This window comes from Hemiscyllium ocellatum, chromosome 22 (genome assembly GCF_020745735.1).
Source record: "Hemiscyllium ocellatum isolate sHemOce1 chromosome 22, sHemOce1.pat.X.cur, whole genome shotgun sequence".
NCBI lineage: Eukaryota > Metazoa > Chordata > Chondrichthyes > Orectolobiformes > Hemiscylliidae > Hemiscyllium > Hemiscyllium ocellatum.
The window spans coordinates 20,806,160-20,823,335 of NC_083422.1; the positions used below are offsets into that span (position 1 = coordinate 20,806,160).

General features: G+C 41.7%; 1 protein-coding gene across 6 annotated transcripts in view; it reads right to left on the reverse strand.

Moving 5' to 3' along the window:
• blnk (B cell linker) overlaps window positions 1-17,176 on the reverse strand; it is a 203,563-nt gene that overhangs the window by 52,284 nt on the left and 134,103 nt on the right. For all 6 annotated transcript variants that reach the window (XM_060841938.1, XM_060841939.1, XM_060841937.1 and 3 more), the window contains 3 exons: window positions 5,509-5,677; window positions 3,495-3,616; window positions 569-659 (listed from right to left, as the gene is read on the reverse strand). In XM_060841938.1, the coding sequence (XP_060697921.1) occupies window positions 569-659; window positions 3,495-3,616; window positions 5,509-5,677 (382 nt within the window). The remainder of the gene's footprint in view (window positions 1-568; window positions 660-3,494; window positions 3,617-5,508; window positions 5,678-17,176) is intronic.

Consider the following 17,176-nt stretch of genomic DNA (forward strand, 5'->3'; position numbering starts at 1 on the left):
ATAAAGATAAAGGCAAAGGCTCTGCAATCTCCTCCCTAGCTTCTCAGAGGATCCTAGGGTAAATCCCATCCAGCCCAGGGGACTCATCTATTCTGACTTATCTATCATAAATGTCAAATTGTTTAAAAGAAGGTACAAAACACAGAGCAAATTAGTCTAATGTCAACCTAAAGTATTACTTTTGTTACAAATTAGTTTTATTTTTTGCCGGCTTCTATTCTGGATGCCTATGTCCTGCACACCCCAAGAGGATGGGCAAGGACATTCCTCAACTCAGTCACCATTAGAAAACAGTTCATACTCTTCCTCACAGAGAGGAAGAATTTTAGCTGAATGTATCAAGCAAGAGCTGTGGCCAGGTTTGTTCTGTGTTGATGAATCTCATGCTCCAATCTACTTACCTGTATCATAGGAGCATGTTATTGCTGCTCAGGCTCAGCTGTGTCATAATTAACAATTGCACATATTATAAATGTGCTTCTTTTCAGTTTCCCATACAGAGTATCACAATGAATTGGAACTTGAGCAGGCCTTCTCTTGAAGTCAACAACTCGTCAGCTGAACTTACGTTTCAATGTTACTGGAGGTGCACTTTTCTCTGTAGGGTCAATGTATGCATCATCACGTTCATTATTCTCCATAGGAACAATATAATCATCCTGGAATTAAAGAAAACAGTTTAACTAACAGTAATACACAAATATAAAAATGGAAGATAATCAGTCAGCTCATTCCAAATTCATTTGCAATTTGATTATTATTTTATGCTCCAAACTCAACTTGATAAACTTCTTGCTGCTTCAAGGAATAAGACAATTCCCTTCAAGGAGCTTTATTTTTTAAAAGGAAATGACAGTATATATAACAAACTATTGATTGTAAACATAAAAGATTCCCTAAGGTGATATCTAATGTACGGATGTCCAAGCCTGTAATCATGGTCCTAAGTTCTGTATGTATTTTTGTACTATCTATACACATATGAAGGGAAAATATTTTAAAACTTATATTTCTCCTTATTCTTTATTTTATAAGGGAAGTTTTAATATTGTTTCTTTTACCTTTTGATGTTTCAATCAATCTAAAATGTATGTTAATCTGGGCTGCCCTTTTCTGAATCATTTCGCAGCCTAATGACTTAAGTATAACAATCACATCAGATACTTCATAGAACAGGCCCTTTGACCCTTGATGTTGTGCCGACCTGTGAACTATTCTCAGCTTGTCCCCTACACTATCCCAAAATCATTCATGTGCTTATCTAAGGATTGTTTAAATCTCCCTAATGTGGCTGAGTTGACTACATTAGCAGGTAGGGCATTCCACGCCCTTACCACTCTGAGTAAAGAACCTGCCTCTGACATCTGTCTTAAATCTATCACCCCTCAATTTGTAGTTATGCCCCCAATACACACTGACATCATCATCATCCTCAGAAAAAGACTTTCATTGTCTACCCTATCTAATCCTCTGATCATCTTGTATGTCTCTATCAAATCCCCTCTTAGCCTTCTTCTTGCCAATGAGAACAGGTTCAAGTCTCTCAGCCTTTCCTCATAAGACCTTGCCTCCAGGCCAGGCAACATCCTGGTAAATCTCCTCTGTACCTTTTTCAATGCTTCCACATCCTTCCCGAAATATGAGGACCAGAACTGTACACAATATTCCAAGTGTGGCCGCACCAGCGTTTTGTATGGCATCACAAGTATTTTATAATTATTTGTAATAATTCTACCCTTCTTTTAAACAGGTTTGTACAACTGTACATATAATTTATGTTTGATAATTCACTGAATTTATTACTGATAAAATTAATCAAATAATCTCAAACAACCTAACTTACAAAACATGAATCTTATACATGCTAAACAACTAAAATAACTAGAACTGTATACTTTAGATCAGCATCTAATATGTAATATGCACAGCTTTATTGAGAAATCATGAAGATTGTTTCTTCAAGCCTTCATGGTTTAATTCCTTTTCTCCTGACCAGTATTTTAGTTTCTCCTCTAGTTAAAAATGATATCTATCTTCTAATGGAAATAAAGAAAGCAGTGGAGAAACTCAGCAGGTCTGGTAGCATCTGTAGAGAGAAACAGAGTTAACATTTCCAATCCAGTGATGCTTTGTCAGAACTGCAAAGGGCAGAGCAATTCTGATGAAGGGTCACCTAAATTTGAAATGTTAACTCTGTTTCTCTCTCTATAGAAGCAGTCAGACCTGCTCAATTAATCGGGTAAAAAATGAGGTCTGCAGATGCTGGAGATCACAGCTGCAAATGTGTTGCTGGTTAAAGCACAGCAGGTTAGGCAGCATCCAAGGAATAGGAAATTCGACGTTTCGGGCATAAGCCCTGATGAAGGGCTTATGCCCGAAACGTCGAATTTCCTATTCCTTGGATGCTACCTAACCTGCTGTGCTTTAACCAGCAACACATTTGCAGCTGCTCAATTAATCTACCACTTTCTGTTTTTGTCTCAAATTTCCAAGATCCATGGTTTTGTTTTATTTATTTTCTAATGTTTGGTTTTTTTTCCCCTGCTAAATACAATCCCTTACTTAATGTGTTACAAATACCCATATGTTTGAAACAGTTCACTGTTGATATAAAATCTCAGTCATGTCCCTATTTATGCAGTGTTACCTTTAAGGTATTGCCCCCATTTCCACCAAACCTGTCTCTGATATAAACCATTCTCATGTATGTATTCGCAATACATTTTGCTGTAATAAAACCTGCTTTTCAAAGCTTCCGTTATCAGTTTTAAGAAGGGCACCAGAGAACATAAACGAGAAAATCGGGCTTTTACAAGAACATAATTTGAACAAATCCTTTCCATGTTGTAGATTTTTCAATTTAAAACCAAAGCACTTTAAAGACATATTAACATTTAAACAAATACATGGACAATTCCTTGAACTTTGTTTACACATTTACTTACACATTTCAAGAGTCCTGCCCAAGCTGCCTCAGCAGGATTCTCACCAGCTAAAATCAACATGAGTCCTATTGTCACTTTCTAAAAGGCTGTTAAACTTTATTCAGGAAAGACAATCAATTCCAGCAGAGATTGATAACTTAAATTTCTTACATAAAACTCCTTTAAAAACTGATGAAAGGCTGAAATATTGTATTTCTGACAGAAAATTTCTGCTCTTGTATTAAATATTTTGAATTCCTGGTTGCTCTGAAGGATACAGGCTACCATCAAAACAAACAATTTTTCAATGTAGGTGTAATGGGAAATGATAGCTTTAAGATTCGGAATACAAGGAGTCAGACCACTTGTTTGTGTACACTGAAATAATTAATAAAATTCCTGCTTTATAATTGGATCAACACTACTAGCTGAGCCATTTTGTAAATTGCACGATGCATCCAAAATCCTGACTTACAACTAACCACCATGGCTCATCCCTAGTGAGGCCTTGCAGTTTTTGGGGTTATGGACAATTTAAAAAGATGAATCCCCTTTTAATTTCAATCTTACCTCATCATCTTCCCTTTCTCCTATTTTCTGTGAATGTGTAGGTATCTTTCGTTGGACTGGAACTGGTGACGATCGTGACAGCATTGGAGGTGGCTTTGCAAAAGAGGCTGCTGGTCGGTTGTCTATGAACATGACAAGGAGTGTTACTTCTCATGATTCAGAAACAGCCACTGACTCAGGACTGAACTAATCAGCTCATTTATAAAGAAGTTTTAGGTAATATAAAAAGTTACTCTTACATAGAAATCTATAATCTTCAACTCTTTCAAGAAGAGAATACATTCAATGATTAATGAATCATAATGCTGTTGAAATTTGCAATAGGCAACTACTATCTCTAATATTCTTCCAATGAGTTTAATATTTTTGGAAAATGGATCCTCCTTCATCTCAGGTTTAGCGACCAGTGTTGTACCCATCATTGTGACACTGCTGCTTACAAGAGAACTGGACTGACCGTCTTTGTTACAGTAGGGTTGGAAGCCAATAGTAAAGATGCTACCTTTTGCTTTACTGAAACTTCACTTCAAAGGAGGGGAATTTAGTGTCATTTTGTACGTCGCAATTGAGTAAACAGACTTCGTTTTAGCAGGGAGCAGAACCAGGCAATAATGGATAAGGCAGAAGCAGTTTAGTTTGGGAGTGGTAGGATGGAGGAAGGGTTTCCTCCAATTGGAGAAAATCATAGACCACAGGATATTTTGATTGAGGCAAGATAAGTTCCAGAACAGAAACAAATTCTGGGGGAGTGAGGCAGGCTCTGGTCCAAACATTATGGTAAGATGTGACAGAGACAGAGTGTGCAACCTCTACTATCTCATACACTGATCCATAGTCATAGAATCATACAGCAGAGAAACAGACCCTTCGGTCCAATCAATCTATGCCGATACTAATCCCAAACTAAACCAGCCCCCGCCTGTTCCTGGCCCATATCCCACCAAACCTTTTCTGTGCACGTACTTATCCAAATGTCTTTTAAATGTTCCAATTGTACCCATACGCACCACTTCCTCAGGAAGTTCATTCCACGTGCGAACCACCCGCAGTGTAAAGAATTTGCCCTTCATGTCTTTTTTGAGTCTCTCTCCTCTTACCGTAAAAGTGCACCCCCGGCCTTGAAATCCCTCATCCTAGGGAAAAGACAACTACCATTAACTATATCTATAACCCTCACTATTATGTAAACTTCTACAAAGACATTGGCCAATGTAGAGGTCCAAAGATTTTGCCCGATTTTCACTGGTTCTATCTTACCTGCCCATCAGCAGCCAAGACACAAACACTGTACTTGAGATGAAGTAATAACTGTGCCAGGGGGGTCTTCATTGATTGATGTACTGAATACTAGTGAACAGCAGGACCCCGAAAAGGAAGAAGGGGAATACAAAGATTCCATGAAAGAGTATAAATCCTCTGTTGAAGAGTGCAAGGGAGATTGCGTGAAGGGTCTTTGGAAGCTAGGAATGGGAGTTATAGAATCTTGTAGGGAGATAACCCTGAAGGATATCCTCTCCCCAAGTTCCTTCTCACGTTTTAACTGCTAGTATCTAAGATAAAAAGTCTGCCCATTCCCATTGCCTGCAGGTATTATAGTGACAAGTTCAACTGACTACTAACTACCTATTATAAACAGGTGAGTGGGAGCTGCTTCAGGCTCCCTTTTATTTATCTTATGGAGGAAAATTTGGAGGACTGGCGGAAAGTGGTGGACAAATCATCACTAGAAATTTTTCCTTGTGCACCGCTGAAAATATGGCGGACAGGAGATCACAAAATCCATCTCTATGAAGTAGCATTAAGTGGTCAGCCAAAAATACATGAGTACTCCAGGAGAAGCTCACCAGATAAACTGAAGTTTTAACTCTTGTTTTACACTAATTCTGACTTCTGTGCAGTTATTGACAACTGGAACAGCACACATCTTAACTACTTAGCTCATGTAAGAAACAAGTCAACGCACTACAGTAACAAGCACTACAGTAATTCTTAAAACAAAACAGCTATGCATTACCTGCATAATCACCCTTGGAAATATGCATAGGTTTGGCAACTATTTTCTTGTTTTTATTTTCACTAGGAGGTGGCTCATAATTTTCATCATCATCACCATCATCACGTGGATCTTCATAAGTGTCTGAGTCATCAGAACGTCCATCTGGATTTTCATAATCACTGGTATCCTGGGGTACACAAGTTCAATCAAAACAGTTCTTTCAAATGGATTCATATTGCATACTAATTTGTGTGGCTTGTTTTAAATCAAATAAACTGATTGAATATATAGTTATAACAGCTCTGACTGGTAATATTTCATTAGCCAATGTATAGAACAGGCTAATTCATTTTATCATTCAAATGTTCTCAAGTTATTAAGACTATTGTACAAAATTAATCCATTTCAGATGTGAATTTCATGTGGCCAGCTTGTTAAATTTAATGGTTGACATATCCAAAAAAACATGTGCATTAAAGTGGAATCCATGAAATTAATTGTGTCCAAACACTACCTGCCTTTGATTTTACCATCTATTTCTGTCTCACCAGTACCATCATGCTATTTACTGATCCGGATACTTCAGTCACTCACTTGCTGCTGACCTTGAAGAATGCTGCCCTGTTGTGAGGTACAGAATTCCACATTTTTGATGCCAGTTTAAATCTGGCACCACATCAAGCAGGTTTCCAAGTGTGTAGCAGTATTGATGTTAACAAGAAGGTGAGCAGTTAATCTCACTGAAATACTTACACAGGCAGCACATTGGAAAGTTTGGCACAACACATCTGTTATTTTTCAATTTAACATTCCAGATTGCAAAATATAATGTTGGGATTTATATAAGTGCTAAAGACACTCTAACTAAACTTTAAAAATTATTAAGAATGTAGAATTTTACTACGAAAATAAATTCCACAAATGGGAAGGTCTTTGGTGGTGCTACAGCATTTAAAAACCAGGTTTCCAAGGATTTCACAGTGAATCTAACTATGCGCATTTTCATCAGTTCAAAGAGTTTCTGCTGGTGACAGTCTGACAGGAAGGAAAACAAGGATTTCAAAAGCACATCCTCTGATGAAGCTCCAAATCATTGACAGCATTGTCCAAATTTCTACATTATTTTGGCGTATGAAGTCAAGATGTTGCTGCCAATTTTATGGAAATATTCACGGTAAATGTTGATGGTTTCATTGTCATTACCACTGCAACAATTTGGGAAACTGTAAGTCAGAATACCTCAGGATGCATTGCTCATCAACAATGCTAATTATGAGTTAAAGAGGAAATTTCTTCCGTTGCACACAGCTGGCAGAGAAACTAAGGAACTTTCGAGACTTAATTTACATAAATTTTATGCCTACTAAGCATTATTCTACACTCCTGACTGATATATCATTGAATGTTTCTTCACCTAAGTCAGTGATTATAATTATTCAGTTGGCCTGTTATTTCTGAAGCAATAAAAATAGCTGGAAAATATGGTAAAGTTTCTATGTGCAAATGCCTCTATGTTATGGGTGAACGATTTGACATTTCTTTTACTGATACAGGCAATATAATTTCCACTCTAATTTTAAGTCCTGTGCAGGTGGTTCAGGGCTGTAACATTTCCATATTAATGTCTTAATGCACTCTTTTTAACTAACTTTGATTTGTTGGACAAGGAGAACATTCATCATCCCCTGTGCAACTAATCCCTTTGTATCCTCTTTTTCCATTCTCCGTCAGTGGTAGCACTTCCAGCTATCTTAATTCTACACTCTGGGTCTCTCTAATCCCTATCTCTTGTTAGGTCTCTGCTCTCCTATCTCTTTGATTCTGCAATTTATCTTTGTTCCTCACACCTCTGCCACCCCAATTTATCATTATCTTCCACATTTGAAGTACTTTTGAGATGCTTCACTATAATAAAAGGTGTGAATGGGATAGATGGACACTTAGGGGAATAGAACATTACAGTGCAGTACAGACCCTTCGGCCCTCAGTGTTGCACCGAGCTGTGAAACCAATCTGACCTATACTCTTCCATTATCATCCATATGTTTATCCAATTACCATTTAAATGCTCTTAATGTTGGTGAGTCTACTGCTATTGCAGGCAGGGCATTCCATGCCCTTACTACTCTCTGAGTAAAGAACCTACCTATGATATCTGTCCTATGTCCATCACCCCTCAATTTAAAGCTATGTCCCCTCGTGCTAGCCATCACCATCCAAGGAAATGGCTCTCACTATCCACCCTATTTAACCCTCTGATTATCTTGTAAGTCTCTAGTAAGTCACCTCTTAACTTTTTTCTCACGAATGATAACGGCCTCAACTCCCTCAGCCTTTACTCATAACACCTTCCTTTCATACCAGGCAACAACCCAGTAAATCTCCTCTGAACCCTTTCCAATGCTTCCACGTCCTTCCTATAATTCAGCGACCAGACCTGTATGCAATCCAAGTGCGGTCGTGCCAGAGCTTTGTACAGCTGCAGCGTGACTTCATGGCTCCGAAAGTCACTCCCTCACTGTATGCCTTCTTAACAACCCCATCAACCAGGGTGGCAACTTTTAGGGATCTATGCATATGGACACAGAAATTTTCCTGCAGCTTATCTATGTCCCTCTGTAACTTGCAACATCCTTCTGCACTGTCCACAACTCCACCAAATTTAATGTAATCCGCAAATTTGCTAACCTATCCTTCTACGCCCTCATCAAGGTCATTTATAAAAATGACAAACAACAGTATCCTTGCGGTACACCACTAGTGACTGAACACCAGGATGAACATTTCCCATCAACCACTATCCTTTGTCTTCTTTCTGATCCAAACTGTTAAATCACACTCAATCCCATGCCTCCATATTTTGTGCAATAGCCTACAATGGGGAACTCTATCAAATGCTTTACTGAAATCCATATACACCACATCAACTGCTTTACCCTCATCCACCTCTTTGGTCACCTTCTCAAAGAACTCAGTAAGGTTTGAGAGGCACGACCTACCCATCACAAAACTGTGTTGGCTATCCCTAAGCAAATTATTTCTTTATCGATGATTATAAATCCTATCTCTTATAATCCTTTCCAACAATTTACCCATAACTGAAGTAAGGCTTACTGGTTTATAAATTTACCAGGATTGAACAAGGTAATTCTTGAACAAGGGGACAACATTTGCTATCATCCAGTCTTCTGGCACTATTCCTGTAGACAATGATGACATAAAGATCAAAGCCAAAGGTTCTGTAATCTCCTCCCTAGCTTCCCAGAGAATCCTAGGATAAATCCCATCCGGTCCAGTGGACTTCCCTATTTTGACATGGATATGGGTGAGTGCTAAGGGCCAGTAGAAGTTTTATTATTTTTTTAAAAATAAAATCTTTCCCATACTGTTACTATACTGATGTAGGTATTCCCCAGTCCATCATGATATGCAGCAGCTTCCACACTGTTTCAAGTGTCATCCGCTATCAACATCATCAACATTCCTACATCAACCAATGGAAAATTTCAAGTTCTGTGTCACTGAGTGGAGTTGAGTTTGTGGAGTTGGGAATTGGTCTGACTCTATTCTCCTGACCCAGGGACAAAACATCCCGTCTTAGACCATCCAACGTGTGGACAAAGTTCCAGTCTACCCTTTCTGTTCCTCTTAATACCTTGAATACTTCAATCAAAAATACAAACTTTTAGATTCTGGTTCCAGTTCCAGTTTATGGAACTTCTTTTAAACTTGGGAAACCTACATTGCACTCTTTCCAAGGCTAATATATTCCTCCGAACCATTGTCTGTGGTCAAACCATGATGTATAGCTGCAGCACTGAATTCTGATCCCTTATTTTTTAATCTTCAGGATACAAGGCTAACATTCCATTACCTTTTGGATTATTTTCTATACCTGTTCAGGTAATTTAAATGATCTACATACCTGGATCCATAAGTCTCTTTTCACCATTTCTATTCTAACCTTTTATCATCCATAGTTGACCCAAAGACTCATAGTTGAAAATATATTGGCCTATGCACAATATGTGCTCATGTCACGTTTGATTATTAATTGTCTATGATAAACTGTGTGGGTTATCCTATTTTACAACAGCTAAATTCTGGTTGTACGTCAGCAACATATCAAACATAACACTTGAGTTCATGCGCAGAATGAGACAGTGTTAACTATTGATAAATTTTTAAAAATTATTTGTATTATGTGTCAACCTTTGATAGGAATGTTTCCAAAGAGTACCTTTTACCAATACCATGGAACAGAATGTTACGTAGCCTTGCCTGTTGATTCCTGATTATATTGCTTTTTCGTGGCAGTGAAATAAAACAAGTTTGTTCATTAGATAATCTGGCCAAAATAAGACCAGTCCTATGAAACAATATGAAAGACAACACCTCAATATTTTAGTATCAGTAACACTCACTTTACCATATAAAACCTTTTCATAGTCACCATGTAGGTTTTAAGGAAATACAACTTCTAAACCAAATGCCACAGGATCATTGCATAAGGTGGGGGGAGGGGAAATGAGGAAGCTGGAGAAATCTGCATTCATCCCTTGTGGTTGGAGGGTTCCTAGGCGGAAGAGGAGGCGCTCTTCCTCCAGCCGTCGTGTTGCCATGCTCTGGCGATGGAAGAGGCCAAGGACCTGCATGTCCTTGGCGGAGTGGGAGGGGGAGTTAAAGTCTTCAGCCACAGGGCAGTTGGGTTGGTTGGTGTGGGTGCCCCAGAGGTGTTCTCTGAAACATTCCGCAAGTAGGCGGCCTGTCTCCCCAATGTAGAGGAGGCCACGTTGGGTGCAGCAGATACAGTAAATGATATGTGTGGAGGTGCAGGCGAATTTGTGATGGATATGGAAGGATCCCTTGGGGCCTTGGAGGAAAGTGAGGGGGGAGGTGTGGGCGCAAGTTTTGCATTTCTTGTGGTTGCAGGGGAAGGTGCTGGGAGTGCAGGTTGGGTTGGTGGGGGGTATGGACCTGAAGAGGGAGTCGCGGAGGGAGTGATCTTTCCAGAATGCTGATAGGGGAGGGGAGGGAAATATATTCTTTGTGGTGGGGTATGTTTGGAGGTGGTGGAAATGATGAAGGATGATACGATGTATCTGTAGGCTGGTGGGGTGGTAGGTGAGGACCAGTGGGGTTCTTCCTGGTGGTGACTGGAGGGGCGGGGTTCAAGGGCGGAGGAGCGGGAAGTGGAGGAGATGTGGTGGAGAGCATCGTCTGAGGGGAAATTGCAGTCTTTGAAGAAGGAGGCCATCTGGGTTGTTCGGTATTGGAATTGGTCCTCCTGGGAGCAGATGTGGCAGAGGCGAAGGAATTGGGAATATGTGATGGCGTTTATACAGGGGGCAGGGTGGGAGGAGGTGTAGGCTAAGTAGCTGTGGGAGTCGGTCGGTTTATAGTGAATGTCCGTGTTGAGTCGGTCGCCCGAGATAGAAATGGAGAGGTCGATGAAGGGGAGGGAGGAGTCTGAGACGGTCCAGGTAAATTTGAGATTGGGGTGGAAAGTGTTAGTAAAGTGGATGAACTGTTCAACCTCCTCGTGGGAGCACGAGGTATCGCCGATACAGTCATCAGTGTAGCGGAGGAAAAGGTGGGGCGTGGTGCCAGTATAGCTGCGGAAGATGGGCTGTTCCACATATCCGAAGAGGCAGGCATAGCTGGGGCCCATGCAGGTGCCCATGGCTACTCCTTTGGTTTGGAGGAAGTGGGAGGATTGGAAAGAGAAGTTGATCAGAGCGAGGACCAGTTCAGTCAGTTGAAAGAGGGTGTCAGTGGAAGGGTACTGGTTGGGTCGGCGGGAAAGGAAGAAGCGGAGGGCTTTGAGGCCTTGGTGATGAGGAATGGAGGTGTATAGGGGCTGGATGTCCATGGTGAAGCTAAGGCGGTGGGGGCCGGGGAAGCGAAAATCATGGAGGAGGTGGAGGGCGTGGGTGATGTCCCGAAGGTAAGTGAGAAGTTCTTGGACTAAGGGGGACAGGAACGTGTTGAGGTATGCAGAAATGAGTTTGGTGGGCAGGAGTAGGCTGAGACAATGGGTCGGTTGGGGCAGTCAGGTTTGTGGATTTTGGGCAGGAGGTAGAAACGGGTGGTGCGGAGTTGTGGGACTATGAGGTACCCAACCAGTACCCTTCCACTGACACCCTCTTTCAACTGACTGAACTGGTCCTCGCTCTGATCAACTTCTCTTTCCAATCCTCCCACTTCCTCCAAACCAAAGGAGTAGCCATGGGCACCTGCATGGGCCCCAGCTATGCCTGCCTCTTCGGATATGTGCTCCCACGAGGAGGTCGAACAGTTCATCAACTTTACCAACACCTTCCATCCCGACCTCAAATTCACCTGGACTGTCTCAGACTCCTCCCTCCCCTTCCTAGACCTTTCCTTTTCTATCTCGGGCGACCGACTCAACACAGACATCTACTATAAACCGACTGACTCCCACAGCTACCTGGACTACACCTCCTCCCACCCTGCCCCCTATAAAAACTCCATCCCATATTCCCAATTCCTTCATCTCCGCCGCATCTGCTCCCAGGAGGACCAATTCCAATACCGTACAGCCCAAATGGCTTCCTTCTTCAAGGACCGCAGATTCCCCCCAGACGTGATCGACGATGCCCTCCACTGCATCTCCTCCACTTCCCGCTCCTCCGCCCTTGAGCCCCGCCCCTCCAACCGCCACCAAGACAGAACCCCACTGGTTCTCACCTACCACCCCACCAACCTCCGTATACATCGTATCATCCGCCGTCATTTCCGCCACCTCCAACGGACCCCACCACCAAAGATATATTTCACTCCCCTCCCCTATCAGTGTTCCGCAAAGACCACTCCCTTCGTGACTCCCTCGTCAGGTCCACACCCCCCACCAACCCAACCTCCACTCACGGCACCTTCCCCTGCAACCGCACGAAATGCAAAACTTGCGCCCACACCTCCTCCCTTCCCTCTCTCCAAGGCCCCAAGGGATCCTTCCATATCCGCCACAAATTCACCTGCACCTCCACACACATCATCTATTGCATCCACTGCACCCGATGTGGCCTCCTCTATATTGGGGAGACGGGCCGCCTACTTGCGGAACGCTTCAGGGAACACCACTGGGATGCCCGGACCAACCAACCCAACCACCCCGTGGCTCAACACTTTAACTCTCCCTCCCACTCCACCAAAGACATGCAGGTCCTTGGACTCCTCCATCGCCAGAACATAACAACACGACGGTTGGAGGAAGAGCGCCTCATCTTCTGCCTGGGAACCCTCCAACCACAAGGGATGAACTCAGATTTCTCCAGTTTCCTCATTTCCCCTCCCCCTTGTCTCAGTCGATTCCCTTGAACTCAGCACCGCCCTCCTAACCTGCAATCTTCTTCCTGACCTCTCCGCCCCCACCCCACTCTGGCCTAACACCCTCACCTTGACCTCCTTCCACCTATCACATCTCCATCGCCCCTCCCCCAAGTCCCTCCTCCCTACCTTTTATCTTAGCCTGCCTGGCACCCTCTCCTCATTCCTGATGAAGGGCTCTGGCCCGAAACGGCGAATTTCCTGTTCCTTGGATGCTGCCTAACCTGCTGTGCTTTGACGAGCAACACATTTTCAGCTGTGATCTCCAGCATCTGCAGACCTCACTTTTTACTCAATGTCGAGATATTGTCTCTCTTTGAGAAAACTGCTCGAAGGCATGCAAGTTATATATTACCTTGTTAATGTTTACCTTCGGGTTGTACAAGATGTTTAATAAAAGCCAATAAATTGAACAAAGACCTTTGCTAAACATTGTCATGGTAATTTTTTGGCTTTATTTTGTTAAGCACTGATAGAAATCATGACGTATGGGCAGCATTATAATTATGTGACTGGATTAGTAATCCAGAAACCCGGACCAATGATCTGGAAGCAAATGTCAAATCCTCAGGCAGCTGAGGAATCTGAATTTATTTAATAAAATAAATCTGGATTTTAAAAAATTTAGTATCAATAACAATGCCATTGGAACTACCTGACTAGTGTAAAAAACAATCTGGTTCACTAATGTCATTTAGGGAAGGAAATCTTATGCTGCTTCATGCTAGAACCACAGCATGTGGTTAACTATCAACTAAGTTATCTCAAGTGGCCTAGCAATCTGTTCAGCCAAGACAAAACATAAAAAAAGTCAAAACAGACAGGCCACTTAGCATCAAGTTGAGAATTGGATTCAGACTTGACAAAGGCACAATCCTGCCTAGTCATCCTTGCAATGTCATCCTCAGTATCATATGGAGAGTTATCCCAGGACTGGGATAGCTGGCCAGCTGACAATTGACCATCAGCAAGGTGATGGATGTTGCTGCCTACAGTACAATCAAGTGGTTGTCTTTCCATGGTAATCTATTCATTGATGCTTAGTTTAAGTACTGCTGGATTCATTCAGCTCCAAACCCCATTACAGCCTTGACGCAAATATGGACAGAAGACCAAAATCTCAGGGGTGAGGTGAAAGTGATAGCCTTAGGACTAACTAAGTACATGGGAATTAAAAGTCAGCCTCTCCAACGGCTGTAGCCATACCTAAAGCAAAGGAAAATGATTGCCATTGCATCAGTCAATTATCTCAGCTCCAGCAAAGTTCCTCAGGACACTGAGGTATCCTGTGCCCAACCACCTTCAGCTACTTCATCGGTGACCTTCCCTCCATTAAAAGGGAAGAAATGAGGAGGATCACTGAAGATTGCACAGTATTCAATTCCATTCTTAATTCGAAATAATTGTGCCTCATGAACCTGGACAACATTCAGATTTGGCCTGATAAATGGCAGCAATGATCATCAATAACTTAAAAAGAATCTAACCATCATTCCTTGATGTTCAACAAAATACCATTACTAATTATCCCAATATCATTATCATGGGAGTTACCAATTGTTAGAAACTTAAGTGGACCAGCTATATAAATGAATCTACAAGTCACAAGACAGGAATATGATGATCATAGCAACAACACTTCAGATGCCGAATACCATCCAAGGCAAAGTAGCCGCTTGAATGGCATCCCATCCATCACCTTCAGAATGCAGTCTCTCCACTATCAGTGTTCCACGTCATCGGTGTGTGTTACAAGACACAGTACAATATCTTTCAAACCCACAACCCTTACTATGAAGAACAGGGTATTGCACAGTTCAAGTTTTCTTGTCCTTGGGAAGGCAGTGAAGTATTTCAGAAAGCTTAGGTTTGGCAGAGTAATAAATAGGAATTTCAGAAAAAAAAAACTCCCAGGCGATAAATCACTAAGTGAAGTAAATGATAAATTAATAAAATTGACCATACAAAGCCGAACAGAGCTAACTTATAAAAGTTGCTTTTGCTTTTTGTCTTTTAAGAAGCAGAACTTGATGGTTTAGGAAGAAGAGGCAAGTGCACTCAACCTAATTAGTTTGGTTTAACAGTGGTGGAGGCTGGTACATGACATTTAAAAGGCAGCTGGATGGGTATATGAATAGACAGGGATTAGAAGGATATGGGCCAAATGCTGGCAAGTGGGACTAGGTTAATTTAGGATATGTGGTTAGCATGGATGAGTTGGCCTGAAGGGTCTGTTTCCATGTTGCACATCTCTATGAATCTACGACCAACCTTGCATTTGCTTCTGGTGATGCAAATCTAAACACTGCTGAATTCATATGGAAGGAGATCAGAGGTGAGTTGCCTTTAACCTTGCCAGCCTGCTTTGTGGATAGGGTTTTTTTGGGAGGGAGAAAGAGGAGGCAAAGGATCGGGCTGTGACTGGCTCATGCTTAGTTTCATATACTCCTCTTCCCCATCCCCTCCCTATTTGCTCACACACATCATCTTACTCACTCTCTATGTCCCAACCTCATGCTCTCTCTCTCTTACTCCACATCCCTCATATTACTCGTCTCTCTAATTCACTCTTCCTCCCTTCCTCACACTCTGTCACTCTGTTACATATTTTCCACCCTCTCATTCAGAACTCCTGGGACTTGGGTGCCCATCTGCACTATTTGAATGTTCCCTTCTTGGCAATGGCATTTATGTGGGAAGATTCACTCCCTGACTTGGAACATCTTTCTCCAGTACCCTTCTGACAGTAGCCTTTCCCTTCCGTAGAGCCGTAGTCATACAGCATGGAAACAGACCCTTTGGTCCAACCAGCCCACTCCGACTGTGTTCCCAAACTAAACTAGTCCTACCTGCCAATATTCCACCAAACCTTTCATTTCATGAACGTATCCAAATGTCTTTTAAACATTATAACTGTACCTACATCCACCACTTTCTCCGGCATTCATTCCACTCATGAGCCACTCTGGTGTGGAAAAAAAAAAGGTGCTTCTCTTCCTTTAAATCTTTCTCCTCTCAGCTTAAAAATATGTCCTCTAGTTTTGAACTCCCCCACCCTCGGGAAAATACCTTTGTCATTCATTTTATTTATGTCCCTCTTGATTTTACAAGCTCAATAATGTCACCCCTCAACCTCCTGTACTCCAGTGAAAAAAGTCCCAGTCTTTTCAGTCTACTTTACATCTCAAACCCTCCATTCCCAGCAACATCCTGGTAAATCTTTTCTGATCCCTGTCCAGTTTAAATGATATCCTTCCTTTAACAGAATGACCAGAACTATACACAGTATTCCAGAACAGGCCTCACTAACATCCTGTACAACCTCAGTATGGCGTCCTAACTCCTATACCCAATGTTCTAAACAATAAAAGCAAATATGCTAAACACCTTCTGAACCACACTGTCTACCTGTGATACAAATTTCAAAGAATTATGTACCTGAAACCCTAGGTCTCTCTGTTCTATAAACTACCCAGGGCCCTATCATTAAGTGCATAAGTCCTGTTCTTTTTTGTATTAACAAAAAGCAATGCCTCACATTTATCCAAATTAAACTTCATCTGTCACTCCTCAGCCCACTGACCTAATTGATCAAGTTCTCTTTGTAATCTTAGATAACCCTCTTCACTGTCCGTTATACTATCAATTTTTGTGCCATCTGCAAACTTACTAACAAACCTTCTATGTTCTCATCCAAATCATTTATATAAATTACAAACAAAAGTGGACACAGTACCGATCCCTGTGGAACACCAGTAGTCACAGGCCTCTAATCCGAAAAAAAACCTTCCACCAACACTCTCTGTCTTGTGTCATTAAGCCAATTTTGTATCCAACTGGCAAGCTCACCCTGAATTGCACATGATCTAACGTTACTAATTAGTCTATCATGCAGATCTGTCAAAGGCTTTACTAAAGTCCAAGTAAACACCTACTGTTCTGCTCTCAACATTTTGGTTACTTCATTAAAAAAACTCAATCAAGTTTGAGAGACATTATTTCCTTCTCACAAACCATGCTAACTATCCCTGATCATTCCTTGTCTCTTGAAATGCATGTAAACCTCATCTTTCAGCATCACGTCCAACGACTCCCAACACCAATGTCAGAGTCTCAGGTCTATAGTTCCCAAGCTTCCCTTTATAGACTTTCTTAAACAATGGTGCAACATTAGCCACCCTCCAGTTCTCTGGTACTTCATCTGTGCTTATAGGTGATACAAATATAGGTCATAGGGATCTGACAATTACCTCCCTAACTTCCCATAATGTCTGGGACATCACACTCCAGAGATTTATCGACCCTTATGTTTTCTAAGATCTTCAGCACTTCCCCC